The following is a 23,276-nucleotide window of genomic DNA, read 5'->3' on the forward strand; positions in this document are numbered from 1 at the left end:
CTCAAGGCATGGGCACACAGAAGATTTTTTTCTCTTGGGGACCGGGGGAAAATTCAATGAATCAAATTTAACATCCGTGTGATTTCATTGCAGTTTTTATTTCAGTGCACTAAATTCAAAGAAAAAAAAATTCTTTCTTTCTTTTTTCCTTCCGAAAGAAAAAATAATAGCCATAGAATGAACTTGTTATCTGCCGGTATCTGTCCTTTCGGTTTTTGTGAAATTATTGTTTAGGGCAATTTCATTGCGTGAAAATTAAGTGTGAATATTGTAATAAAAGGGTAACATTTGTCTTTTTGGACATGAATACTACTTGTAGCCGGTCTGGTGTATGACTTAATGGCATCAATTTTTATATGAATATGTCTTCCTTATTTTTTTTTTTTTTTTAATTTATTTATTTATTTATTTATTTATTTATTTATTTATTTTTTTTTTTTTTTTTTGGGGGGGGGGGGGTAGTGAAAATCTATACAATTACCAACTCTCTAATCAAATTTGAGTTTCAAATGGGTATATTAAAAGATTATTGGATACTTAAAACATTTTCTGGGATTGCTACAAGGACAATTTGTTCCAGAACTTCGTTCACACAGCATCTTTCATAAAATTATATTATCCTTCGAATCTTTATGTGAACCACGTCTTATGTTCAAAGGGATATTTGCTTTTTTAACAACGAGATGTGTTTTCCACTATAAGACGCATCACATCGGGCTGTATAGGTTGCATGGTCTTTCCATTTATTGAAAACCCAACCGAACATTGTTATAATAAATGTTATACCTACATCTAATGTGCATTTGTAAGAAAATTCCAAATGTGTCTTTATGTAGATATATAATACTGTAAATAAACGCAGGAAATAGAATCACCAGCGCTAATTTATTGAATGATTAATGTTTGCATTACAAACAGAAAACTATTACAAAGTTAACCCTTACCGATGTATACCATTGTATGATTTAAACATGTTGATGAAGATTTGTCTTGTATAAGACAGCATTCATTTGCCTCGTAATAGAAAGCACTATTTGCGTGAAACATTTCTACTTATATAGACATCCAGTTAATACAGTGCTTAAACTTTTTAAGGAAATATGATGCTGCTAAAGCAAAATATAAATATCAGAGATAAATTAGATAAATATTGAATAAAATAAGATCGTTCCTGTGATAGGCAAGAACAAAGATAAGGTCTGTAGTCTCATTTTATGTAATACATATATGTTTCATTTGTATACGTATTTACACATCCGTACTGCCCTTGCACAGATTATAAGGAAACACTATAATTAGATTTTTCTCGCTAACAAATTTACGAAACTATTGCAATTGTTCGCCCTTGAACAGGATGCAGTGTACGTTTTTTTAAAACATGCAACATCCTTGCAATGATAAAATATAATTCTACCTTACTGTACAATACAAGATATGATTACGGTACATACGCACATATTATTTGTAGTTGATGTCTATGATGTGAGTATTTGTATTTGTTTGTTAGATAATTCTTGTACAAAAGGGTTGTCTTTAAAAAAAAAAATTATATGTGCTATCCCACTTTAACATTCGTATCCTTGAAACTATTTCATTTGTGAATAATTCACAATATACATATTAACACATCCCTTCCAATCGCCCATGCACCTATTAAAGGTAAAGACCAGTATTGGAAACGCCCCAATTTCAAAAAATGAAATGGAAGCTCTTATTACCAATCATGTGAAATAATATGTTTTGACTAATATATGATGATACAAATTTTGCCGGGAAACCTCCCTTCCAATCGCCCATGCACCTATTAAAGGTAAAGACCAGTATTGGAAACGCCCCAATTTCAAAAAATGAAATGGAAGCTCTTATTACCAATCATGTGAAATAATATGTTTTGACTAATATATGATGATACAAATTTTGCCGGGAAACCGCCTACTAATTGATATATTTGGTATATTAGTTTATCTATTGGTGTGTGAGAGATAAACGCACGTGTCGCGCACGTGTGCGTAGTCCCGTATACATCTTTCTGTGTACAGTGCTTGTAACTTTACGAAGACTGGGCCAAATTTATTATCATTTTGATGATTTCAGAACCTTGCAGTACACACCAATACTTATATGCTAGGTGATCAACCTTTTCTGATCGATTCCACAACGTTTCTTTCACAATGCAATCGCATGACCATAACTTGTCTTTATCTTTAAACGAAAACATCAAATTCTGATTATTTTTCTCAGCTAAATTTACAAAGCCAATAAATTTTTCCAAGGTAGACAGGATGCGATGTATGTTTCATTAGGACATGCAATCATCCTTACTATGATAAAATACAATTCAACCTCCATAATTATGTTATACAAGTTATAGGCATCATAATCTTGTAGTACAAGTTCATGCAAGCGGAGAAACTTTTCTTTGTATAGTAAAATATTAAAAAGTAGCACCATTCACCATAACTGAACAAATCTGTATACATTTTAATTTCTATTCATTCGTATAGACATCACTTTTTATAGCACAGATTGATAAAGAATGTATACATGTGATACTTATATAAACAATTTTTTTGTCTACATATTTAATAACAAAAGTTTGAATCGCCTCTAAGCCTCTCACTAACGTTTTCTTTGTTGTCAATAATATATATAAATATATTGTTATTTGTTTTCTAGATATATATTCAGGAAAGGGCAGTCAACATATCTTCTTTTTTTTAATAAAGGACAGGTTTATACATTCCACATTTCAATCGCCAAAAATATAATTGCTCAATATTTCAACCTAGCTGGCTTTTTATCAAAGACATTTGTACAAAAGAAGAAGATAATGTGTTATCATGTATCTTTAACTCGTATTCATCTCTTTTTATTAACCCAAAAGCAACATATGTAGTTTGTTTGCATTTGGATGGATGTGGGCGGATATGCATTTGAACGGACAAACATTTTTTATTTCAAAAAAATAATGTTTAAAAAAAAACAGCAAAACCATTACCCCTCTCTATTTCCCTATATAACATTTTATGTAGAACTGTAGATATCATTTTCTATCATTACAGTATTATCAACATCATTGCCCCGTCGTGATTTATCTGGCATAGCGTACAACAACGAATCATCTGTGTCATTTGGTGGCGAGGTGTACGTCTTAGGTCGAGATGAGGTTTTAGCCGACATGTCAGGCATGGCATAGAGAGCTGCAGGGTCGTGCGTTGCTTCTTTCATGGTAGATCTCTTCTCCGAATTCATGTATGTTAGTTCGTTATTGTCCACGGTCATGTTCTCATAGTCGCGTTCCGTCTCTGCACTCTTGTTCTCATAACAAGGATCCTCTTCCTCTTCGGTAGGTCTATTACGTTGTTTATTGCCGTCCTTAGAAGCAATCATCGTTGTTAATGGATGGTCAGTAGCATGTGATCGCTTCTCTTTATGTCTATTGAAAGAGGAACGAAAATGGGGGAATACATGTCATAAATACATAAAGGCGGATCCAAAGGTACATGGAACAGGCCAGGTGCCTCCTCCCTCCCCACAAAAAACAACAAAAACATATAAAATGTCTATTATTTTTGTATAAGTGGTTTTTATTTTAAAATATAAGGCACGTTGTAAGAACTTTTTACCTAGTTTACTTTGTCAACACTCAGTCCCGCCCCTTTAGGAAGTGTTTTGTAGTCCGGTGGTCATGTGACCAGGTAACGTTTGGTGTTGAATTTGGTGTGCACCTCTATAGGTAGCCTCTCTCATTTTGAGCTCTGTAATTTGTTTCATTTTTCACCAATTTTGGTTGGATTTAGTATTTGTATTTTCAACATTGTGTTTGATATTGGTCAAGGAACAGAGGTAATCAATTTGTAAGGTGTATTTTGGTGTGAATTTGCAGTATTTCTGTTAAGTTTAATGTTTGATGTTCTTGTTCAATTTTACTGTACAGGCATGTGCATTAAGCTTTACTGGTACTTTGCTTGTATACCATTTGAATGTACTGACATTCACAATAGTCTCTTTTGTATGCTCCTTTTGTGTAAGCTATTCCTGCTTGTACAATGGATGGAAAGCCATTGAAAGTGTTGTTTTCTATAGGGCTTGTTATTTCTATTCTGTACACTTTGAATCAGCCCTATATAACCAAGGAATGTTTCACTTGTACTGGCTCACACATGAAGAGCCTCCACTGTAAACATCTCAAATATTGTAGTCAACCTATACTATACTACTGTAATTCGACAGCTACATTTCGATGTCTCCTTAATTCTGGAGATATCCAGCCCAATCCTGGTCCAGTGAATCGCACTGAGAATGTTTCCAATATTGGCCATACCAACTCACCTCCTTATTCAGCTGATTGTACAGCTTTACATATTTCATACAACTTGAATGATCTCCATCAGATTAATAACCAGCCGCTTAATTTACTACCCATGAATGTTTGGAGCAGGATCTGCGATCTTGGCATCGGTCGCCGACGTCGAACTCATCGCGGACGTGGGCGGCGTACGATACCAAGGCCGGATTTCCCTCCACCAATGTCGGTATCATCCAATAGCCTCAAACTTGGCCTTTGGAATGCACGTTCCATGACCAATAAAACACACGCAATTACTGATTTGATTGTTGAACATGATCTAGATGTTCTAGTCATCACCGAGTCGTGGCTCTCTGGAGACAGTAAGAGGGATGGTCTCATATTAGCTGATCTAAGATCTGGTTTGCCTAATTATGATTTCACCCATCGACCCCGGTTATCTTCCAAGGGCGGTGGGATTTTGCTTCTCTATAGATCCACGGCTCGCTGTACCTTGAACAACAACAATGATTTTGCATCTTTTGAATTACTGGATGTCACACTCAATCTGACACCTTCATCTGCTGTAAGGTTGTACTGTATTTATCGACCACCCCCGTCTGCCAATAATAATCTCTCCAACGGCACATTCTTGGATGAATTTCCAACTCTCCTTGAAGGTGCTGTTGTAGATGATCATTTTCCTCTATTATTGGGTGATTTCAACATACATGTTGATGATCCCAATGATAATTTTGCAAAATCTGTTATGACATGTGTTGATTCGTTAGGGTTCAAACAACATGTTCGTGAACCAACCCATCGCGCAGGTCACACTCTAGATTTGATTTTCACAAGGAATTCGGATGATGTCTGCAACGTGAACTCGCTATCTTCCATGCCTTCCGACCATTGTGCACTTGTCACCACTGTCAATATCGCAAGGCCGAAGAATCCCAAGAAAGAGGTTTCCTTCAGGAAATATCGCAGCATTGACAAGGACTCTCTACGCAACTCTATTGACACAATGTTCCATTCACTTCCTGATCTATCTTGTCCATCTGCTTCCGCGGAGCATTACAACTCATCTTTGCGGACGTTGATTGATGAGCACGCTCCAATCCAGGTCAAGACTGTATCAATCAGACCTGATGCGCCATGGTTTACCGATGATATCCAGGAAGCCAAGAGGCGAAGGCGTCGTGCGGAACGTCGTTCGATCAAGTCTGGACTTTTTGTTGATAGAGAGCTGTACCGCCGTGAATGCGAGTCATATTATGAGTGCATCTTCAATGCGAAGTCAGCGTATCTCAAAGATCTCATCAAGAATGCTGACACTAAAGAACTGTTTCGTCTTGTGAAGACACTCTCAACGCCCACTCAATCTTCACCTCTTCCAGATCATTCTTCTGATAGTGAACTCGCCAACAGATTTGCTACATTCTTCAGGGAAAAAGTCGCCAAAGTTGTATCCTCTTTCCCTAATGTAGTACCAGCACCAGCTTCAAGATCTTTTGCTTCAGGCCCTCGTCATGAACTCTCTGATTTCTGCCTTGTATCCCTCTCACAAGTCAGGAAGCTCATCACTTCACTTCCTTCTAAACACTGTAAGCTAGATCCGATTCCTACCTGGCTTCTAAAGGAAGTCCTCGATGAACTCCTTCCTCACATAACCAAACTGTTCAATCTCTCGTTATCATCCGGAATAGTTCCAGAGTCTTTTAAGACTTCTCTGCTTCTTCCCCTCCTAAAGAAGCCGAGTCTCGACACGAATGGACTTAAGAACTACAGGCCCATCGCAAACCTGCCATTCCTTGGGAAGGTTTTGGAACGTATTGTGTCACTACAGCTGAAAGCCCACATTGACAATCTCGGTTTGTTTCCAATCCACCAATCTGCCTATCGGAATCATCATTCTACTGAGACTGCAACTGTCAAGGTCCTAAATGACCTACTTCTAGCTGTAGATAAGGGTAATGAAGCTGTCCTCATCTTGCTTGATTACACTGCCGCATTTGACACTATCAACCACGACCTGTTACTCCATCGCTTAGAGAACGACTTCTCCATCACCGGCACCGTACTTCAATGGATTCGCTCCTATCTCATGCACCGAACTCAGAAGGTGATCATCAATGACACCAACTCGGAATCATTTCCCCTCATCTGCGGCGTTCCTCAGGGTTCCGTGGTCGGCCCCCTCCTGTTTATTCTTTACACCAGCCCTCTCTCAAATGTTATTAACCTTCATCAGAATATTCAACACACTATGTATGCAGACGACACCCAGATTTATGTAACTCTTCACCCAAACAGCAGGACAGTAGCCGCGAACAAACTCACCAGTTGCCTCAATGAAATCAAAACCTGGTCTTTTCAAAACTGTCTCTGCCTTAATGATTCAAAATCTGAAATGATTCATATTACTTCTAAATTTCGGAACTCAGACCCCTTTCCTGATCTTGTTATGAGTGATGGATCTCTCAGTTGTTGTGCTTCTGTGCGTGACCTTGGTTTAAATATTGACAGCAATCTTACTTTCAAACAACACATTAGTAATATTTGTAAGTCTGCTTCCTTTGGTATATATAAGATCAGTAGAATCAGGAGGCTACTTGACCGACCCACAACTTCAAAATTAGTCCATGCTTTTGTCTCGACCCATATCGATTACTGTAATTCTTCTCTTTCTGGCCTCCCTCAGTCACATCTAGTCCCACTTCAAAGGGTACAGAATAGCGCTGCTCGGCTTGTGACTCTCTCGCGTAAATCAGAGCACATAACTCCAATATTGAACTCACTACATTGGCTTAAAATTCACCACCGCATATCCTTCAAAATTCTTCTCCTGTGCTACAAAGCTATCAATGGCTTAGCCCCCTCTTACCTTTCCGATCTCATATCCTTACGTTCCCGTACGTCGTCACGAACACTTCGTTCATCTTCCACATTACTGTTAACACCTGGACCCCGCACTAACACCCGGTATGGTGACCGCGCCTTTTCAGTTATTGCCCCCGCTCTCTGGAACAAACTGCCCGCCTTTATTCACTGCGCCCCCTCTGTATCTCAATTCAAATCTCTACTCAAAACCTATCTTTTCAAGTTGTAAATTGCAGTTGTGCGTCGGTCAATGGAGGTGCGCACCATATTTGTCTTTATTTAGTTGATTGCCACTGTTTTTCTTACCTTATCTATGTTACTTTTGTATTTTTGCTTTTTCTTCTTTTCTTTTTGCTAATTTAATTCTACGGGTTATAGTCTTCTCTTAATCAGAACACTGTGCGCTTAGAAACATCAGTATTAAGCGCCTAATAAATGTTATGTATTATTATTATTATTAACGTCATAAGCAGAACGATCTTTTCCACAATTCAAGATTTTCTACATGTATTTTGTATTTGTGTTTATGTGTATAATAATCGAAACCATTATCCAGACATCAGATAAACAAATGTTCTATGAATAGGTTTATAAGCTCGATTACCAACAACTATGCCATCAAAGTGTATAATGGTAGGTGTAGTATCACTAGAAATGGCGGAGTTAGCTTACAGACTATCCCCCAAGACGAAAACCTGTGGAAATCGTAGACAGCGAAGTTGAAACTTGAGAACGGAGACTAGTTAGGACGGAGTGTGTTAATTACACATCAAGTATATCAGATGTGACCTGACAGAACAGTTTGACCAAGCAACACTGTTTGCGCTGAGCTCTATTTTCATGTGCTTTGTTTTGATTTGTTGTGTTTGTTGTTGTTTTGAACTGGTATATTTACCTAGCATCCATGGGCTTCATTATAAAGTTTTTTAAGACACTATGTAATTTCATTTTGTTAGATAATTTTTTTACAAAATTAATAATTTTAAGACTAGATTCATTCTTACGAGGCTTACCTGCATCTACATGTGACGACAACGATTAGTATGATGATAAGTATCAGAAGAAATGCGCCTCCTCCACCAGCACCTGCATATAATGCTGGAAAATAGAATATAAATTGAAAATGACATTGCAAATGCAGCAAATTCTTGAACCAAAAGATGTCGAGAAAAAAACAACATGATAAAATGAACTTGGAGTGTAAAGTCAGGTGCTCAGGGTGGTGATAGCAGGGAGTGAGAGGAAGAGAAAGGGGAAGGGCAAGCTCAGGGTGGTAATAGCAGGGAGTGAGAGGAAGAGAGAGGGAGGGGAAGCTCAGGGTGGTGATAACAGGGAGTGAGAGGAAGGGAGAGGTGAGGGGAAGCTCATGGTGGTGATAGCAGGGAGTGAGAGGAAGAGAGTGGGGAGGGGAAGCTCATGGTGGTGATAGCAGGGAGTGAGAGGAAGGGAGAGGGGAGAGGAAGCTCAGGGTGGTGATAGCAGGGAGTGAGAGGAAGGGAGAGGGGAGGGGAAGCTCATGGTGGTGATAGCAGGGAGTGAGAGGAAGAGAGTGGGGAGGGGAAGCTCAGGGTGGTGATAACAGGGAGTGAGAGGAAGGGAGAGGGGAGGGGAAGCTCAGGGTGGTGATAGCAGGGAGTGAGAGGAAGGGAGAGGGGAGGGGAAGCTCATGGTGGTGATAGCAGGGAGTGAGAGGAAGAGAGTGGGGAGGGGAAGCTCATGGTGGTGATAGCAGGGAGTGAGAGGAAGAGAGTGGGGAGGGGAAGCTCATGGTGGTGATAGCAGGGAGTGAGAGGAAGAGAGTGGGGAGGGGAAGCTCATGGTGGTGATAACAGGGAGTGAGAGGAAGAGAGTGGGGAGGGGAAGCTCATGGTGGTGATAGCAGGGAGTGAGAGGAAGAGAGTGGGGAGGGGAAGCTCATGGTGGTGATAGCAGGGAGTGAGAGGAAGAGAGTGGGGAGGGGAAGCTCAGGGTGGTGATAGCAGGGAGTGAGAGGAAGAGGGAGGGGAGGGGGAAGCTCAGGGTGGTGATAGCAGGGAGTGAGAGGAAGAGAGTGGGGAGGGGAAGCTCAGGGTGGTGATAGCAGGGAGTGAGAGGAAGAGGGAGGGGAGGGGGAAGCTTAGGGTGGTGATAGCAGGGAGTGAGAGGAAGGGAGAGGGGAGGGGAAGCTCAGGGTGGTGATAGCAGGGAGTGAGAGGAAGGGAGAGGGGAGGGGAAGCTCATGGTGGTGATAGCAGGGAGTGAGAGGAAGAGAGTGGGGAGGGGAAGCTCAGGGTGGTGATAGCAGGGAGTGAGAGGAAGAGGGAGGGGAGGGGGAAGCTCAGGGTGGTGATAGCAGGGAGTGAGAGGAAGAGGGAGGGGAGGGGAAGCTCAGGGTGGTGATAACAGGGAGTGAGAGGAAGAGGGAGGGGAGGGGGAAGCTCAGGGTGGTGATAGCAGGGAGTGAGAGGAAGGGAGAGGGGAGGGGAAGCTCAGGGTGGTGATAGCAGGGAGTGAGAGGAAGGGAGAGGGGAGGGGAAGCTCATGGTGGTGATAGCAGGGAGTGAGAGGAAGAGAGTGGGGAGGGGAAGCTCAGGGTGGTGATAGCAGAGAGTGAGAGGAAGAGGGAGGGGAGGGGGGAGCTCAGGGTGGTGATAGCAGGGAGTGAGAGGAAGAGGGAGGGGAGGGGAAGCTCATGGTGGTGATAACAGGGAGTGAGAGGAAGAGAGTGGGGAGGGGAAGCTCATGGTGGTGATAGCAGGGAGTGAGAGGAAGGGAGAGGGGAGGGGAAGCTCATGGTGGTGATAGCAGGGAGTGAGAGGAAGGGAGAGGGGAGGGGAAGCTCAGGGTGGTGATAGCAGGGAGTGAGAGGAAGGGAGAGGGGAGGGGAAGCTCAGGGTGGTGATAACAGGGAGTGAGAGGAAGAGAGTGGGGAGGGGAAGCTCATGGTGGTGATAGCAGGGAGTGAGAGGAAGGGAGAGGGGAGGGGAAGCTCAGGGTGGTGAAAGCAGGAGTGAGGGGAAGAGAGAGGGGAGGGGAAGCTCAGGGTGGTGACATCAGGGAGTGAGAGGAAGAGAGAGGGGAGGGGGGGACGTGGTGGGGTGATGGTGAGAGATCCTTGGCATGCTTGCATTGATTTTTCTAAGATAGTTTCTCCATTTTCAGTGACTATTACATATTTCATGTAGTTTTGTCTTGTATTCATAACAGTAGGTGAAAAAAGACCAAGTCGATGAATTGGTGTAGAATCCAGGCATTGTTGAATAAAATTATTTTTTTATTATTAGGTTACACATTTCTTCCAACTACTTGTGATTCTACATATCAACGGCACCCCGCAATAGATTCCATTATTAATATCATATCAGCACGTCAAGAAAGTGCATTTTTACTAAAGTCAGTAATTAACTAGCGCAATACTCGAATACAAGTTTTTACGGTAATTCCTTCAATAATTTTGGTATATGTTTCATAGGGTCTGTAGCTAGCAAACATCTGCCCAAATCATGTACCTACCTGATTTTGTAGAACGTGTTGATAATGGGATTGTGTTCTCATCGCTTTCTTCTGTTCGTTCGTCAAATGCTGTCGATGAGTCGAGTGAAGTTGGTATCACTGAACTAGACGATGTTTCAGTAGTTGTTAGAGGTCTAATCAGTAATACTGCAAAATGTTAGACGTGTTAGATGTGGTGGAATATTTTGTTCTATAAGTTCGGTTATAATAAAGCTTGGCATAACTATAAAACTGGATATAAAAGAAAGTAGGACCAAAGATCTTTAAATATATATATTTTGTCTTTATATCTCATTAGAAACTGGCATGTAAAAATATGAAGTTTGGTACCAGTGTATATAAAAGACATAGTGTGATTTTCCGTCTACACGAAAACTAAATAACTATAAAACACATTCAGTATTAACAAGCGTTATCGCCAAAATATTTTCTTCATTTGGTAACTATTGTTCACACGGCAGAAGTGTGGGTACATGGTACGCAGGGGGCACCACGCCCCCCCCCCCCTAATTGAATGTTGAAAAGTCTAAAATGATTCAAAGCTTTTGAATTATCTTACCCTTGCCCCTGCCCACCTCCTACTCCTTACCCCGAGTAATACCATATCACCCTCAATGGCTGGATCCACCTTACTACGAATACGAGGGCATATACGTTGTGTCGATTGCTTAATTACAATATATTATTTAAAAGAAATAAATGTAACCTATATCCTCACACGAATGTGATTTGTACAGTAAATATCCAAGTTGGATTATATTTTTAAAAACGTATGTAGGTTGGTACCGAATTTTCTTCAATGAGAATGATCTACCTTCAACATTGCCCATATAAAAATGATATTTGATACAACTGCACTGTTTTCGTGGGCATATCATGGACAATTGGGCGATACTGGAAAGTCTCTATCAGTTCTGAAAATACTTAAACTTACGGTTATAAATAGAGATTCTATTAGAGCCCCCACAAATAGTAGTTCTATTCCCCGCACACGCGAGATTACAGTCACCGTCTTTTGCCACTCCGTGTCGACTGTAGTTTGTATCAGCAACCCCACAGAAGCATTCTTTTCCAAACTCTAAACCAGCATAAGCGGAATCAGGTTCATTCATTCCGGTGCAGTGGTCAATACACACCTCGATTGTCATGTTTTTAGATATTAATAGGTAATATGGCAGGACCCGATTAGTTGCGTCATCTATGAAGCATCCGACATAGAGGTCATCTAAGCGATTATCAAATAAGAGAATACAAACTTGATCCGTTATTCAGTCTTTGTAGGATGGTTTGATTTGTTCGTATTTCTTATCAAGTTTTTTTTGTGTGTTTTAAAAGGAGAAACAAGGGTCTCCTGAGCTAAAGAATGCGTGATAACTTATAGAAACTTAATGATTAGAATCCTTTATCGCCAATTGCTCGGTTTCTATAGATTCAAATCAAACCAACGGACGATCTAAAGAAGAGTTATCTGATATTGGATAGTTTGGATGAGGTAAACATTTTAAAATGAAATGTGGAATGTGCGTAAAACATGCTCTTGTCCAGAATATATAAATAATTTATGGAAAAGCAGCTACTAAACAGTGAAAAGCTATAGCATATACACAGTAATAAGAGATATGATACAAAGCCTTAGAATCGAAAAGTGTAATGAAACCTAAATATATTTGTGTATGCAAAGCTCACTCACCATATGTTTCTGATGCCGATGATGCTGGAGCCCAAATAAAGATGGCTAGGCGGATGAAGTAACAAACCAGTTTTAGATCCATTGTTTAAAACTTTCTATGACATAACTCATAGAGGCAATTGAAAGGTTTAGACTTTTCCTCTCGTTCACTGCTTCAGATCTGGATGTGTTGGAAGTAGTTTCCAATGGCAGTAATTATTGTCACAAATATCATGAATATGTTTGTTCTCTTGAAATGATAGGTTTTCCTTTCCGCGAAGATAAATAGACATTAAACTGTTGAACCCTAACTCATATCAAATAACGAAGTAGTTGACAGCTTCCCTGTGATAAACTAAACACGTTCATCACTAAGTGTATTTAAACCAATATTAAACACTGTCTACCATAATAAAACTGTTCGCACAGCAATCGAATGAGTTTATGCCCACTGTATGCATTTGCTGGTAATTATACAACTGAACTTCCTCAAAACACGCTTTCCTATATCAGTCAGAACGTGAATGATAAACCGAGTGTATTTGCTCTGTTTGTTTCCGTTGTGGCCACGGAGAGCTCATGTCATGAGGAATAGAATAATCATATGAAAAGAAACCTTGTATACCATCCGACTGTAATTCTAGGTAATTAAAATATCATACTCTTGGGGGATGTGGCTTTTAAAAAGCTATTGTCTCACCTAGTGGCGTACGAAGTATTTTTTCAAGGGGGGTTTAACATTTTTAAATCGCGCCGAAAATTTCGCAACGACTCAGCCAGCCGCTGACTCCGCTAAATAAGCAGGGAGGAGGGGGGGGGGGGGGGGGGGGGGTAAAGGGCATATTTTTTTTTTGGGGGGGGGGATCTGGAAATTTTTCTTTCAGTGAGTTGGGAGGGGTAAGGTCTTTCTTTTCTTTTTTTTAATTGAGGGGGGGGGGGGGTTCTATAGGGTCTATAGTCGGCATGATCAGACTCTAATGTCGATACTTAATAACTTCCCATGAAGCCTTGAACAGAGTCTAGCTTCTCAGACTCTGGCTGTGTAAAGTAGCATTATCTAAAGTTTAAAAACCCTATCATGTAATATATGGTGTCCAGTTACCGTATCGTGTGCATTGTCTCAAATTTCTGACACTACATGTATGTTAATACACAGAGCGACTGACACCTTCTGTCTCAGGAAAATGTAAAGAAATATATAAAGGAAGTCGTAGGAACAAGTTCGTGGTGATCATCATCTATGGTTGTTAACCTATATTACATGTTTGGTCCTTACTTTTGTAACTCACGCAATTCTATTTTTTATGTAATTATGCCACTTATTATTTGTACATAGTTTAAGTTTAATATTTCATGTTAAACTTTTTCTTCTTTTTTTTTCTTCATGTATTTTGTATGTTGCAGCAGGGCGTCATTTTAAAACAGTTGCTTAAACGGAATACATGCCAAAACAAAAGATAGTATCAGTAAAAGGTAATCATTTTTAAAGCTTTGCATTGCAAATGGGAGCTATATATCTATATTGAATATAGAGTATACACGTATGTTCTTATTAAATTAAAGTAAAAGTAAATCTATAACATCTATGTATGGCAGCATGAATACATTTACCCATGCGAAAACGTATCTATTTCACAAAAAAATTATATACATACCATTTGTTAAACATGTTTACTCATCCCAATTGCCAAGGCACAGATTCTAAGAGAACGGTTTATTCATCATATTTTATTTTTGTTCACAAACTTACGAAACTATATAATTTGTCTGCGCCGTTAGACAGGATTCGGTGGAAGTTTGATTACAACATGCTATCATCCTTACAATGATCAAATATAATTCTACCTAATTACTATGCAATACGAGACATTATTGTGGTATGTACATACACACATTTTCATAAATTTGTTGTTTATAATGTATGTATTTTGGTCTGTTTTCTAGATATGTCTTTTACGAAAAAGTTGTGCTTTAAAAACATGACATCTCACATTAACAGTTATATTCTTGATATATCTATTTCATCCGCGAATGGAGTAGCATTTCACCACGCTTGTTGTGTATAAAAAGTATTTTAACCTTCTTTCTAGATATACTTTTTTTTCTTCTTCGAAAGGGCTGTCCTTTAAAAGCATGATTCAACTTGTATTAACATCTCATATTAACAATCGTATCCTTAATTGGACAGCATTCTATCATGTGTAAAGTCTCAATTTCAGTAATACATATATGTTTCATTTTGCATACGTATTTACACATCCGTTTGCCCTTGCACAGATTATAAGGCAACACTATAATTAGATTTTTCTCGTTAACAAATTAACGAAACTAATGCAATTGTTCGCCCTTAAACAGGATGCAGTGTACGTTTTCGTTAAAACATGCAACATCCTTGCAATGATAAAATATAGTTCTACCTTTTACTGTACAATACAATATATTATAAGGGTACATATACACATATCCTATTTAATTCACGTCTAAAATATGAGTATTTGTATTATTTTCCAGATATATCTCGGACAAAAGGGTTGTCCTTTTAAAAACATTATATGTGCTATCTCACATTAACATCCGTATCCTTTAAATCATTTCATCCGTGAATGTTGCAGGTTTTAATAAGGTAAAAGGTCTATTTTTCAATACAACTGATATATTTCAGTATACATTTTCACACATCCCCTTCGCCCTTGCACCTTTCATACGAAAACATCAAATTCTGATTATTTTTCTTAAATAGCTAAATTTACAAAGCCGATCAATTTATCACCGGTAGACAGGATGCGATGTATGTGTTTATATTAGGGCATGCAATCATCCTTACTATGATAAAATACAATTCTACCGTCCTGTGTTATACAGGTCATAGGCATTATAACCGTGTAATACAAGTTCATTCATTCGTACAGACACCTTTTTTTATAGCACAGATTAATACAAAAATATACATGTGATACTTATATAAATAATTATTTTTACTAACCAAAGTTTGAATCGCCTCTAAGCCCCTCGCTAACGTTTTCTTTGTTGTCTATATTAAATGTATTGTTATTTGTTTTCTAGATATATATCTAGGAAATCGTTGTCAACAATAATTTTTTTTAATTAAGGGTAGGCTTATACATTTCACATTTCCTTCCTCAGAATATATATCTGCTGAATATTTCAACCTAGCTGTTTTTTTATCAAAGACATTTGCAACAACAATAAAAAAAGACAATGTTTTATTAGGTTTTTTAAACTCATATTCATTTATCTTTATTAACCAAAAAGCAACCTAGAGTGTGTTTGCATTTAAATGGATATGGGGAGATCGGACAAACCTTTTTTTAATTCAACAAAAGTAGAACAAAAACAGCAAAACCATTACCCCTCTCTATTTCCCTATGACATTCTATGTAGAGCTGTAGATATCATTTTCTATCATTACAGCGTTATCAACATCATTGCCCCGTCGTGATTTATCTGGCATGGCGTACATGGCTTCTACATCATCACGCTTTCCGGCGCCATTTTGTGTCACGTGGTCACGTGGGGTTTTGTTTGGAAGCGCGTACAAGCCCTCACCATCTGTCGATGCCTCCATACCGATCGGCTCTAAGCGGTTTTTCGTGGAAGTGGCATACAGCGCGTGGAGGTTGTCCTCCCCCAGCGCTGCTTTACTGTTGCTCGAGTACACAGTCTTGGCTCTTCTGTCTGGCATAGCGTACATCAATGACGGATCGTCTGTGTCATTTGCTGGCGAGGTGGTCGTCTTAGGTCGAGATGAGGTTTTAGCTGACATGTCAGGCATTGCATAGAGAGCTGCAGGGTCGTGTGTTGCTTCTTTCATGGTAGATCTCTTCTCCGAGTTCATGTATGTTAGTTCGTTATTGTCCACGGTCATGTTCTCATAGTCGCGTTCCGTCTCTGCACTCTTGTTCTCATAACAAGGATCCTCTTCCTCTTTGGTAGGTCTACTACGTTCTTTATTGCCGTCCTTAGTAGGAATCATCGTTGTTAATGGATGTTCAGTAGCATGTGTTCGCTTCTCTGGATTTCTTTTAGAATAGGAACGAAAATGGGGGGAAATACATGTCATAAATACACGAAGGCGAATCCGGGGGCACGTGGGGCAGGCGCCCACTCCCGTCCCCACAAAAAAAATGAAAGGTCTATTATCATTGTATTTGTCTAGGTTTTTTTATATAGTGCACAAGGATGCAAAAATATACATATTTCCGATCATTATGTGCATTCTGTTATGTTAGATAATTTGTAAAAAATATTTATTCAGTTGTCTTTGTTAACACTAAGCCCGCCTCTATAAAAATGAAGGATTCCGGCCTCCGGCGGTCATGTGATCAGGTAACGTCATGAGCAGAACGAACGCTTCCATAATTGAAGATTTGCCACATGCAATGTGTATTTGTGTTTATGTGTATAATCGAAACCACTATCCAGACAGCAGATAAACACATTTTCTGTGAATAAGTCTATAAGCTCGATTGCCAACTAATATACCATCAACGTGTATAGTAGCAACACCAGAATGGCGCAGTTTAACAAACTATCCCCCGGGACAAAAATGTGTGGAATATATGGACAGCGAAGGCAAAACTTGGAAACGGAGACTAGTTAGGACTGAATATTTAAAGTACACATCACGTTTAAAAATATAATGTGACCCGACTGAACAATTGGACCAAACAACACTTTTTACGCTGATCTATATTTGTTCGTGCTTTGTTTTGGTATGTTTTGTTTTGTGTTGTGTTGTTCTGAAGTCCTATATTTATCGAGCATCCATGTGCCTATAAAGTTTTTAATACACTGTGTCATTTCATTTCTTAAATAAATTTTTCATAACATTTATAATTTTGAGATTATATTCATTCTTACTATAGGCTTACCTGCGTCTACATGTGACGACAACAATTATTATGATGATAAGTATCAGAAGAAATGCGCCTCCTCCACCAGCACCTGCATATAATACTGGAAAAAAGAATATGAATGGAAAATGATATTGCAATTCCCTTGGGGATTGCTGAACCAAAAGATGACGGGGAAAATACATTAAAAAATACATGTAAAGTCAGGTGCTCAATTTGTCTATTTAAATTCCGAGGACAAAAAAATCAAAAAGAAAGCATTCATAACAGAGCCCTATTGAATCTCGAATGCCGTTCTAAAACTATAGAGATGAGATGTTTATTAAAATGATTTACCTTCCCCACAATGATCCTCCTAGAATTAAAAGCATATTCTTACAAACGTCAGGAACAGAGTACATACCAATGCCGTTTTTGTCGCCTGAAACTGGCTGAACACTCGACATCGAAGTAGACTGTACGGCAATAGAGGTTGAGAGATCTGTTCGAATTTTATTCAGGTGCATAACAATGGCATTATCATAATTTTATGATAGCCGGATTGACCAATTATAAGTGTGATATATAGACTAGTATATATTTAATGTATTTTTGTCTTTTATTCATAACAGTAGGTGGAAAAATAAAAAGTCGATGAGTTTGTGTAAAATCCAGTCATTATTATAAAAAAATATATATATTATTAGGTTACACCTTTTTTCCCCACTATCTGTGATTTTACATATCAACGGCACCCTGCAATAGATTTCACTATTACTATTTTATCATGTTATGTATGTAAAGCAACTACATATAACAAAGTCGGTAATAAACAAGGGCAATCCCCAAATAAAACCTTTTGATGGAAAATCTTTCAATAAGTTTGGTATATGTTTTGTAGGGTCTATAGCTAGCGAAAGTCAGCCAAAAGTATGTACCTACCTGATTTTGTAGAACGTGTTGTTAGCGGGGTTGTGCTCTCATCGCTTTCTTCTGTTCGATTGTCAAATGCTGTCGATGCGTCGGGTGAAGTTGGTATCACTGAACTTGACGATGTTTCATTTGTTGTTTGAGGTCTAATCAGTAATACTGCAAAATATAAGACGTGTTAGATGTGGTGAGTAAATAAATTACGATAAGTTCTTGGTTATGATATAGCTGAAAAGAAGTATACGACTGGATATAAAAGAAAGTAGGACCAGATATTGTTAATGGCAACGTGTTTCTTTCAAAAAACATCGAAAACCAGTTGAGCATGTACAAAATGAATCTTTGTCCCATTATTATAATATGTAAACGACAACGTGTGATTTTCTGCGACTACAAAATAACAAGAACAGTAATAAAACAGATTCAGTAATAATTATCCATGCACTATTGAAAAAAGGGATAGGTTTTTTTTAAAACATTGTCCATGTGCCCCCGCCAACCCCTCCCTCCCTCCTTCCCCACCCCGTGTACTACCCAAGTGACCTCAATGGCTGGCTCCACCCTACCACGGCTACGAGGAGCACATACACGCCGCGTATAGTGTGATATATCAAGATAGTTGATGAGGATGATGATTCACAGCATTTGAAAGGCGCCATATATCTGTTTCAAAAAACATTCAAAGGCGCGAGCTCCTCCAATGAAGTTAGCATTTAAATGTCTGAAGGAAGGTGTGAGTTTTGAGTGAAGCTTTGAAGTGGTCAAGGTTGTCAATTTCGCGAATAGATGAGAAGGGAATTCCACAGGCGAGGAGCAATGGAGGAAAATGCTTGGTCTCCATATCCCTTGAGATGAGTAATGGGCACCTGGAGAGTAAGGCCAGATGAGCGAAGTCCGGGGCGAAGTTAACAAGATTTTGTATTTAACATTTGTTTTATAACATCAATTTCATCACACAAAGGTGATTTGTAAAGGCCATGTCTAAATCAGAATTTTGCTATATTTTAAAATTTATAGTTATTACTTAAATTCGAATTGTTCATTTTTTAAGAATGATCTACCGTCAACATTGCCCATAGAGAAATGATATCTTATTGAATTGCATTGTTTGCATCGGCATAACATGGGGTGCATGTTCCTTGGGGATAGAATATTTCTCCATTAGTAAAAAAAAAAAAAAAAAAAAAAAAAAAAAAAAAAAAAACGCTAATTTGGGCGATTGTGGAAATTTACTATTGGTTTTGATGCTTCTTGAACTTACGGTTATAGATAGAGATTCTGCCTACGCCCCCACAGTAAGTAGAGTCATCTCCCCCACAGCGCCAATTACATTCATTGTGTTCTGCCACTCCATATCGACCGTAGTTCGTACCAGCAACCCCACAGTAGCATTCATTCGCAAACTCTACTCCAGCGTAAGCAGAGTCACGGCCACCCAATACTGTGCAATAATCAATGCACAGCTCAATTGTCATCTCACTTGACCACGATGAGGCATCAGGTAGGACCCTAAAATTAGCGACATCGATGTAGCATCCGACATAGAGGTCATCTAAACGATTATCAAATAAGAGAATAAAAACTCGTTCCATTAGTCATTATATCTATAGAGTTTATCATCAATATTGTATGTTTATTTTATTGCTCATTTTCGTTCGTTGTGGGATTGTTTGTTTCATCCGTATTTCTTTAATAAATTAAAGTATTTTGGCGACAATAGTCAAATCACTGACTAATCGCCAATAACTCAAAACACAACAACAACAACAATATTCCATTTGAATGTCTTGAAACACTCTAAAAAAAAAGATACCCAATATTGGGTAAAATTTTACACTTTACGGGGGTAAAAAGGGAACATGCATGTTTGTTGGGTAAAATTTGACACAGGGGTGGTTGGGTAAAAATTTACCCAGCAAATGTTTAATGTTTTACCCAACTGATGTGCAATATATTTGACCCAACGTAAAAGGTAAAATGTTACCCAACGACAACCATGTTCCCTTTTTGACACAACATTGGGTAATTTTCACTCAACTCATCCTGGGTACTCGTTTACTTTGTTCTTGTGTAATTTTTTACCCAAAAGTCGGGTTAAATTTTAACCCAACCTTATCGTATGATTTTTTTATTTTTACACAGATTTGGGTATAAAAGAAAATTTGTCCGAGGAGTTGGCTGGAAAAGTACATGCTATATGTAGTGTAGTGTATAAGTAGCAGACCTCTCTCTCTCTCTCTCTCTCTCTCTCTCTTGGCTAGATAGTCTTTCGCTTGGCGTGCTCGCATTAGGTGACTGCATCGCGAATGACATTCTCCATACGAATAATGTGTTGTCCAGAATTATGAGGAATTTCATGTCCATATTGAGAAGATTTACACGCATTCATGCAAATAAATGCTGCGGGAAGCACAAGTGCATGATCGTAGTCTATTTCGAACAAAGTCGTCCATCCTCTGTCGATCTTGAACACGATTAATTCGATGAACTGCTGATTCGGAACGACCGACCACGCTAGCGCTTCAATCATAGTTTTTATCATCTGTTGTGTCATAATACCAACGTTTAGGTGTCAAAACTTGTGTTTACCCAACGCGTGGTTCAAATATTAATCTGCATCGTTACTTTCTTACCCCGGAAATGCGAACAGTCGAATTTTGATATGACACTATGGCAAGTGTAAAGAAATTTCGAAGGGACTTGGTGTTTGGCACAAGGTTGGGTAATACTTTACCCAACTTTTTTATACAGCGATTTTGCACAGCAAAATTTTGCACTCTATTTTTAGAGTGAAGATCAAAAAGAGGGTCTTGAAAAAAAGTAAAAATGCGTGAAAACTTGTAGTAATTTAATGATAAGAATCCTGTATCGCCAGTTGCTCATTTTCTATAGAATCAAATCAAACCAATGGACAATATAAATAAAGTTTACCCACTTCATTGTGGAAAGAAGAAACAGCATTATGCTTTATAATTTGGCTGAGGTAAACATTAACAAAAAACATGTGAAATTTAAGAAAAACATGTACATGTCCAAATTAACAATATTGGAGAGCAACTATTAAATACTGCAAAGCTAAAGCAATACACAGTAATTAGAGGAACAGTGTCAGATAAATAATGCTCTTAGACTCGAAAAGTGTCATGAAACAGAAATAGAGATCAATACAAAGCTCACTCACCATATGTTTCCACTGCCGATGATGATTGAGCCGAAATGAAGATGAGTAGGAGGATGTAGTGACAAACCAGTTTAAGATGCATTGTTTCAAATTCTCTATGACATAACTCATAGAGGCAAATGAAGCTTTAGACTTTCCCTCTCCTTCAAGGTATCACTGCTTCAGATCTGGATGTGTTGGCAGAAGTTTCCAACTCGCCCACATGTGAATGGCAATAATTATTTTCGCAAATATCATGAATATGTTTTCTCTCTTGGAACGTTATATTTTTCCTTTCTCCGAAGATGAACAGACATATACTGTTGAACTCAAACTTATATCAGATAACGAAGTATTTGACATGTGCCCTGTGATATACAATACATTTTTATCAAGTGTATTTAAACAAATGAAACACTGTCTAGCATGATAGACAGCAATCGAACGTGTGTATGTCCACTGTATGCATTTGCTTGTAATTTTACAAGTGAACTTCCTCAAAGCACGCTTTCCTTTCTCAAGCATAACGTGAATGACCAATTGTATTAACTCTGTCTGCTTCTTGTGTGCCCTCGAAGAGCCCATTTCATAATGAATAGAATAATCATATGAAAAGAAACTTTGTTTACCATCCGACTGTTATTATAGGCTAGCATATCACACTTTTGTCAAGCATGTTGGGTTTATACAAAGGTATTGGCCCGAATTCACAAAGGAGGTTTGTCGACAAACCTCCTTTTGTTCTTTACAAACCAGGTTTGTAAAAAAAAACGCGTAAAAACGCGTCATATGACGTACAAAAACCAAGGTTTGTCGACAAACCTCCTTTGTGAATTCGGGCCATTGTGTCCAACCATGGTATGTTTCTGGTCCCACCTCCTCGATCACACACATTAGTCGTGGTGTTTAGGAAATTGAGTCGTATATGTATGTCAAAAAGATTCTGATATCTTCCCCGGACTGCACTGACAAAGACACACTTAGAATCAAAGTTTTTGTTTACATGCCTCGCGTTATTTCAAACTAACCTTTAAGACGATATCGTATATGTGACATTATCAAGAGGATTAAGGGAGATAATATCTTGAAACATGAGAAAAGAAGGAGGTGTCAACTAAAAATACAGGGAAATCACATTTCACATATTGGTTTTAAAGTAGTCCATCGACTGTGTGGATACATCTTGGTACTAAGATCGTCACTTTGGTTGTGCCAGTTTTGATTTTACTTGCCATTTGTTCCATTTATTTGAATAATGAACCTTGTTTCACAATGACACCGATCACAAATAATCTATGTCACATCACACATCTTCCACTCTTCTAACCATCCAAAATATAAATAATAAAATTATATACATCCATCAGGAATACATAGCTAGTTCAACATCATATCAGAATGACGAATGGGAATACACATAGCCACAAATATTTGGCTTGCTTGACATGCTTTTTTACAATATTTTCCCCATTCTCAGTGACTAGCTGATTTTTCTGGCACTATTTACTCACTGTAGATCTATTATTATTGCTTTTGAACGTCAGCCTCTACAATGTATTGTTGTAGTACAGTCATTGCTGTACATGTAGTACAATCAGAGGATGTGTTTGGCCTTTTTGTGTTTAAACCAACCGAACATCGTTATAATAATGTTAGGCCTGTATCCAATGTGCATCATAGAAAATCACAAATGAGTTCATATTGAGTCGTATTGACATGTTACACTAATGACATGTTACACGAATATATACATTGTTTCGGTATACTTGCTTTACTGTTGTACCCCTACTGTTATACCATATCAAGGAATAACTTTTAAAACAAAATACCTACTTCAGATTAGAGCATATAAGAATAAAGAAAATGAAGGGTATGTAAGAAGAAAGAGAGAAGAAAAAAAAAAGAAGAAGAAGAAGAAGAAAGAGTATTTAAAAGTATATTCATCATGATCATACTAAATCAGGGCCCTATGAATGTCAATTATATGTTGTTCCTATGTTC

At 38.4% G+C, this 23,276-nt stretch overlaps 1 protein-coding gene across 2 annotated transcripts; it reads right to left on the minus strand.

The window, feature by feature from the left end:
* Positions 1-15,569: 15,569 nt before the first annotated feature.
* On the minus strand, positions 15,570-21,792 carry LOC105441919. Of its 2 annotated transcripts, XM_030983390.1 has the most exons (6): positions 21,297-21,792; positions 19,377-19,667; positions 18,128-18,274; positions 17,610-17,687; positions 17,225-17,309; positions 15,570-16,372 (listed from the first exon to the last, which is right to left on the minus strand). In XM_030983390.1, the coding sequence occupies exons 1-6, from the start codon at positions 21,376-21,378 to the stop codon at positions 15,727-15,729; spliced, it is 1,329 nt and encodes a 442-aa protein (XP_030839250.1). In that variant the 5' UTR covers positions 21,379-21,792; the 3' UTR covers positions 15,570-15,726. The 2 variants fall into 2 exon arrangements, with proteins under 2 accessions (XP_030839250.1, XP_030839251.1); XM_030983391.1 differs by lacking the exon at positions 17,610-17,687.
* Between the last annotated feature and the right edge of the window lie 1,484 nt (positions 21,793-23,276).

This window comes from Strongylocentrotus purpuratus, unplaced genomic scaffold, assembly GCF_000002235.5.
Source record: "Strongylocentrotus purpuratus isolate Spur 01 unplaced genomic scaffold, Spur_5.0 spur5_scaffold_13, whole genome shotgun sequence".
NCBI classification, from domain to species: domain Eukaryota; kingdom Metazoa; phylum Echinodermata; class Echinoidea; order Camarodonta; family Strongylocentrotidae; genus Strongylocentrotus; species Strongylocentrotus purpuratus.

Bases quoted from the DNA above. Each gene is read 5' to 3' on its own strand.
- LOC105441919 (XM_030983390.1), bottom strand. From the start codon at position 21,378: ATGCATCTTAAACTGGTTTGTCACTACATCCTCCTACTCATCTTCATT. The intron at 17,688-18,127 runs GTAGGTACATAC...AAATTCGAACAG, and splicing joins AACACGTTCTACAAAATCAG to ATCTCTCAACCTCTATTGCC. The intron at 16,373-17,224 runs GTAAGCCTATAG...CTATTCTAAAAG, and splicing joins GTCGTCACATGTAGACGCAG to AAATCCAGAGAAGCGAACAC.